Source organism: Trichoplax adhaerens, genomic scaffold, assembly GCF_000150275.1.
Source record: "Trichoplax adhaerens TRIADscaffold_3 genomic scaffold, whole genome shotgun sequence".
In the NCBI taxonomy this organism is placed as follows: Eukaryota; Metazoa; Placozoa; class Uniplacotomia; order Trichoplacea; family Trichoplacidae; genus Trichoplax; species Trichoplax adhaerens.
Genome location: NW_002060945.1, coordinates 7,183,761 through 7,191,095, shown reverse-complemented (window position 1 = coordinate 7,191,095; position 7,335 = coordinate 7,183,761). Strand labels below are relative to the sequence as shown.

The following is a 7,335-nucleotide window of genomic DNA, read 5'->3' as shown; positions in this document are numbered from 1 at the left end:
CAATAGATCTGCTACAATACTAAGCCACTTGACTGAATATCCTTCATTAAGCCGTACCGTATCATATTTAATATATGTTACCTATTTAATGTGTATCTTATGATGATGAATTCAACAAATCCATATCTATATCACCCAATTTATATCCCAATTCTGTAGATAGAAGGTCATTGCTTAAAGCGCTGTCCTCCAGGATCTTATCACCACTTAAATAAGTGCGTCAGAAAGTGTCCTACAGGATGGATAGAAGACGAATCGAGTAAAACTTGTACAGTCTGTAGTGCTTGCAAGAGAGGTATAAAAAACATTGCATGCGCATATACTCATACTAATTTAGATAATACTGTACATGCATAGCTATAATGTAGTTTAATCAAGATATATTTATTAATGAAGTAATTCAAAATCTTCCTTAGATGACAAGTTATACGAATATGTATATAGCATCAGACTACCTATATATAATGATTTACTATAAAGAAATAACGAGAACTTTTACTATTTCAGAATGCGAAGTAAAAGATAAAGAAGGTAAAAACCTTATAATATCATCCGTCGATCATCAGTTACAAAACTTAAGAGAATGTACTGTACTTAAGGGAAACTTAATCATCCGAATTACTTATGGCTGTAAGTTATTTCTTGGTAGTTTGATACAATTCTTTTTTATTTTAATACTGGTAACTACTTCTAATATTACTATTTCATTTCATTATCATAACGGTTATTTTACCCTTAAATAATCTTTTATATACATATAGCTGGAGATATAGTAAAAGAACTAGAAAATGCTCTTAGCAGTGTCGAAGAAATCGAAGGCTATCTTGATATTTCTAGTACACCTTCGATCGTCAGCTTAGAATTTTTGAAGAGATTAAAAATTATTCATGGTAAACAGTTAGCAAGAGCTGACAAAACAGGACAAGGGTAATCTACTATTTCTATTCGTTAATAAGGATTTAATTTTATCATACAACAAAATACGATATAAATATAAATTAACTAAAATTATCAGTATACGAGTAATTACAATACATTAATCTTATTTAAGTATTTCTTCGCTATTTATACTAAAAAATAAATACGATAAAATGTTTAAGTTTCATAGAATTTTATAGTGTAGTAACATAATCTACCTCATCTATAGATACGCGATTGTTATATTTGACAATCGAAATTTAGAAAATCTATGGACTGAGAGATCACAGCATAAATTACAAGTCAAAAGAGGAAAACTCTTCTTCCATTTCAATCCGCGTCTGTGCTACAACAAAATTATGACATTAGCTAAACAAATCGGTCAAGAAAATACAACTTCTATCGTAGATGTACCAAGACAAACTAACGGAGATCAAAATCAATGTATGTCTAAAATAAGTTTTCTAGCTGTGTATAAAATTAAATAAATTTACTGTTTTACTACTAGTTATAACTCTAACAAATATAGAAAGCGAGTACTTAAGTATTTTCATAAACTTATACAGAATTCTTAGGGTAAAAGAAGCTAGTTAACTGAATATATTTTTTGAATGATTTTAGGTATCATTTATCCTATTAATATAACCGTTTTTAACGGCAACAGTAACTATTATAGACGTCGAGTTACTTTAAATGTAACTTGGGAACCGATTGCTTCCAATCAATTTGGAGGATCTAATATGCTAGTAAATCATATTGTGTATTATAGAACAACGTAAGTTAACAGAATCTAAATTCAATCCTTGCACCGAACAGTATTTAGAATTAGTAAATTACAAAATAGCTGACAAAGTACAATACTTATACGAAAGTTAAAGTAACAACAACCCAATACACACGCCTATATTATACATTTCTACAAACTACAAATATGAAATCAATTTTATTTTCAGAACTACAACTAATCTTACAGTTTATGACGGCGTTGATGCTTGTGGAGTTAAAGTGTAAGTCTTACTAACGATTACCCAATCTAAAAACTATTCTACTGTCAATCCTTTACATTGTTATAAATTAATATTATTAGAAATATCACATATAAAGTAACAATATCTATTTATATCTATTATATAATTTGGATATGATTAGTTGGCAGGAAATTATTATAGCTCCTGACAAGAATACTGTCGCCATTAAGAACTTGAAAGCGAATACTATATATGCTGTATATGTTAAGACCATAACAATCAGCGATATCGGTGCTATTAGTAATATTAAATATTACACTGTACCAGATTTACGTAAGTTTCATTGTGACAGAACGTTAATTTAAGTTAAATACACTAGCTAATTAATATTCTACTTTATATCTATATATTTCATTTGATTACACTAAATATTCTACTTGTACGTTTTCATATTTGTATCATGTTTGAGTAAACAGTTACACGTACAGTATAACTAACACTGAATATCGATTATTAAAATATTTTAACTCGACTATAGAGCCGACACCGATTCGAAATGTAGAATATATTAATCTTTCTCCATCATCAATCCGAATTTCATGGGATCCTCCATCTTCACCTAACGGTCTTAACATAACTTATAAAGTAATATACGAACAACTAATAGCAGAAGATATATTACCAAGTAAAGTTTGCACCGATAGTGGCAATGTGGATTCGAATATCGTCGTAAATCCTGGCATCGACATAAAGACTACACCTACAATTAGCGCAAACAATAGCTGTCCATGTTTGTCTACTGCTACCACAAGTATAAATCAAGCTGATATTACTGATATCCGAAGGGAAGATCAAAATTTCTTCGAGTACCTTAATAAAATAGCTTTCTACCAAAAGACACCTGCCCCCAGCACTGTATCAACAGCAAATATAACAATATCAACAACTGGTATAATATATAACTTACTGTATTATTCGCTCTTATATACTTGTATCTTAACCGATATATAGCACTAATTGTTATTTATCTCTGTATATGTATGTGCATTCCGAAATAGCAACCACTGTATTGACGACCGAAGCGGCTGCGGCAACTACAATTATACCTACGAATATCACTTTAGAAAACGCTACCGTTGCTAGTAGAAATTCGACTCTAAGTAGTGTCACTATCGCAACTACCCCATTACTATCATCGACATCGACTCCGTCCCCGCTTCCAGTAATAGAAAAACATATTCTTAATACATACATAATATTACACAATCTCGATCCGTTTACTAAATACTTAATAACAGTAAGTATTGTATACCATTCTTTTACTAGCTATCGATATAATTCTTAATTACTTGTATATCTACAGTAACTACATTATAATAACATCGAGTAGCGATAAAATAAATCATCTCGTGTACTCGATGTATATATCAGTGTATTATATTATTCTATTCTCTTCATTATAGATTATTCCATGTAACAGTAAATGTCCTATAGCTGGACAAGATTCTTCTACAGATCTGTATAACGTTAGAACTCTACCAGAAGGTATTGTCTTGTATATTGATATAGTGTTTGGTCTAAAATAACTATTTTTGAATTTGTATGCTACAGAACTATGTAGTTACTATATGATTGTAACTAATAATTCTGATAATGAATTATCGTTAATGATAAATTAGTTACAAGAGATGATATAAAAAATATATCATTCAGAAAAATCGCTGAAAGTTACGAAGTTATAATGTTGTGGAGTCCACCAATCAATCCTAATGGTGGTCATATTTTAGCGTACGAGATCAGAATTTATCGTTTCGACGATAAATCCCGTTACATGGCTGGTACTAAGCACGATCAGGTACCAATTCTATCATCTTATATATACTTTATCTTCGTAATATATACGTATTTTACAATATATCGTTACTTGTTAAATTTTTTAAAACTATAAAAGACTTCTCACACGAATGGTTTGTTAAATAATTCTATTAGTTGGAATCAAGATGTATACCTGCCTCTGAGTATAACGAAACAAACGGTTACAGCATCAAATTAGGCAGAAGCGGTTATTATATTATAGACGTCAGGGCGACATCGTTAGCTGGTAATGGTACATGGGCAGGAAATATATCAATAGAACTAGTTAAACTAGGCGGTAATTACACTGATCACATATATATTAAATATATATCTACTAACAATTTTAACCTAACGAAACATTAATTACTTCACATTTGTATAAAGCTCTAGCGTATGCTTAAATACCCTTATACAGTATTATAACTATACGTTACACATAAATATCAAAATTATATAGACTACGATGACATATCTAATAACGAGTTAAACTGATACTTATCGTACTATTGTACATTAATTCTTCTATTTAAGATCAAAATCAAGTTGTTACTATAAGCGTTGTTATTAGTACTGTTATTTTCACTATCATCGTCGCCTGCGGAGCAGTATGGTATACAAGAAGGTAATAGATATTCGTTATCTCTATATAAGATAATTTACATTATTAATTATTAATAGAGTTACTTATTGTTAAGAGTTAAAAGAAAATCTAAGGAGTTCATAGAATCGAATAATCCTAACTACATGAATGAAGAAGATAGTAAGATTTTATCGTAAATATAAAATAACATAACACTTTAAATCAAATACGAGTGAGTGTATTGAATTTTAAAGAGTTTATATCTAATCCAATATTTAAGGAAAGCAAGAAATTTACTAAAATACGTAATTTGTATTAAAGGAACTTTTTTAATATACTGTATCAATAGTAACATGTATTCCTGCTATCTGGGAATTTGAACGTGATAAGGTGAACTTATTGAAGGAACTAGGCAAAGGCGCGTTCGGTATGGTTTATCTTGGTGAAGCTCATGGTATTATTCATGGCGAATCGAAAACTAAAGTAGCCGTCAAGGTATAGGAGTTAAAAGCATATTTGCAGTTATAAAAGAATACTAAGTAGAGAACGATAATAAAAATTGGATGATGATGCTTGGTATTATATCGTAAAATAGACAGTGAACGAAAAGGCTACCTTCCTACAGCGTCAAGAATTTTTAAATGAGGCCTGCATTATGACGTAAAATTTAAATTATATTTGTTGATAAATAGTAATAAATGTAATTATTTTAAATATACGTATTTACTTATATCGTATAAGGTTTTAAAAGCGATGTAATGATTTTTATATAAAAAGCGTTAATAACAATTATTGCACTTTCTATTTAATAGGCAATTTGATTGCAATCATGTAGTTCGATTACTGGGTATCGTTTCACAAGGAATTCCGCCTCTAGTTATCATGGAGTTAATGGCTTGTGGTGACCTAAAGAACTATTTACGATCGCTTCGTGAAGACGCTGACAGTGCAGATTACGTAAGGAACTCTCAGATTGTAAATTACTGTTCCGTTTATGGATCTGTATGGAAAGTTCGCATTTAAAGCACTTTCTAGCTAAAGAGGACTCTCTAAAGTTTTATTTTAGTAATAGAGTATGATGTACAACTTGTATATTCAGAAAGGATGATGATTTATTATCTAACAATAGCCTTTTTATACGACGAAATCTTACATTAGTATATGAAGCCTAATCCAAACCGACCTTCTGATATCCACTTTCATAAAATGGCTGCTGAAATAGCTGATGGAATGTTATACCTAGGTGACAAAAAGTTTGTGCATAGGTTAGTTACCAAAACGTAACCAATAAATTATAACGTACGTCATATACGCGCACATCAAACCCTTTTATTGTGCTGTTTTTGCGCATAAAAAATATCTTTACACAAACAAAGTAATAAAGTAAGCAAGCATTAAACCGTTTATCACCCTGGATTCGTTATAGTTTCTTGCATCTTTATGTTTACTTAAATATTAGGGATTTAGCAGCTCGAAATTGTATGGTTAACGAGGATCTTACTGTGAAGATTGGAGGTATACAACTAAATAGTCAACACTGTTTCTTTTGACTCACTCAGACTGTATATCTGGCTTAGAATTATCCTTCTAATATCTGATCTTGTTGTATTTTCAAAGATTTTCGGCATGACTCGTGATGTTTATACCAGCGACTACTATCGTAAGGGTGGAAAAGGTACTGTTAACTATAACATAGTATTATTTATTCTTACATTTTATTATAAAATATAGGAATTAGGCGAAAATGTTTTTAATAATTATATGTTAAATGTTATTGCATTTAGGAATGCTACCTATTCGTTGGATGCCTCCTGAATCTATAAGAGATGGAGTATATACATCAGCTTCTGACGTATGGTTAGTCTGATTATGCTAATTGTATATCGTGTAATGATCCCATTATAGCATTGATTTAACGAAAATAACCTGCATCGTAGCCTTGATCGATTACTAAAATCAATAAATCTGTCGCTACAGTATCCTGTATAATTTGCTATCATAAACATACTTTATGACGTGATCTTTCGTATCGTTTCTACCTTTTATGGTATATTACGATTACTAAAGTATTTACAGACTATATGCTTAAATTCTTAAGACATATGCGGAACTACAATTAAATTTCTTTCCAAATAAGATACTTCAAGGATTACTTTAAAATGTAATATAAATATAGGTCATACGGAATTGTTTTATGGGAAGTTGCTACCTTAGCTGAACAACCTTATCCAGGAAAGTCGAATGAAGATGTTGCTCGATATATTCTCGATGGTGGGAGCATACAGAGACCTCCGTTCTGCTCTGATAAATTGTAAGCATACTATTCATCATTTATTCTGTATTATAAGCTATCTCTATTAAACTAGGATATATTGATGATGAAACAATATCTGAATTAATGAAGTCTATGATGTATTGAAATACTATGCACTCTATTAGGTACCATATTATGGCTAAATGTACCCGATTTCAAGCCAAAATGAGACCAAAATTTCGAACAATTATTGATTTACTACTTCCTGATTTACCAGACACATTCCAAGATGTGTCTTACTATCATTCCGAAGAATGTGCACAAGCTGCGCTTAAAGATAATAGAAGAAATACGGAACATGTTGAAGTTATTACATTGGGAGAAGAAATTACAGAAGATCATGATGTAGAAAGGATACAAGTAGATAAAGATATAAATTCAACACTATCAGATAGGAATGATCGCTGCTTTCGCGATCAGGAATCTAAGGCGAATAATAGCGATAGCAAACACTGCACTGAAAATCCGATATCGGATACGTCGAATTTAAAGAGTCAAAATGGAAGTCACACTTGTCTTGAGAACATTACATCACCCCATGGAATAATAGAAGAACACTATACGCTAAAAAATGCTAGAGATGCTAAAATAAGTAAATCTTTACCATGCATCGTTATCACCGACAACCCGTTAGGAAATTCACAGTTGTGTAAAACTTCATCTGGCCCCAAAAATACTTATGCAAGCGAATCGCAAGT

The 7,335-nt window shown here is 30.9% G+C and overlaps 2 protein-coding genes across 2 annotated transcripts in view; both read left to right on the top strand.

Moving 5' to 3' along the window:
* Positions 1-931, top strand: part of TRIADDRAFT_54802 (uncharacterized protein) — a gene marked incomplete at both ends in the record, with an annotated part of 2,677 nt that extends 1,746 nt beyond the window's left edge. The window contains 2 exons of the mRNA XM_002111107.1: positions 481-531; positions 762-931. Coding sequence (XP_002111143.1) covers positions 481-531; positions 762-931 — 221 coding nt within the window. The remainder of the gene's footprint in view (positions 1-480; positions 532-761) is intronic.
* Positions 932-4,680: 3,749 nt separating this feature from the next.
* Positions 4,681-6,892, top strand: TRIADDRAFT_12208 (uncharacterized protein; the record flags this gene model as incomplete). The annotated part of the gene is made up of 9 exons (XM_002111106.1): positions 4,681-4,818; positions 4,919-4,983; positions 5,136-5,280; positions 5,491-5,588; positions 5,783-5,825; positions 5,941-5,998; positions 6,108-6,180; positions 6,500-6,634; positions 6,763-6,892. Coding segments are annotated over 9 exons (885 nt in total), but the record flags the coding sequence as incomplete, so codon positions are not given.
* Between the last annotated feature and the right edge of the window lie 443 nt (positions 6,893-7,335).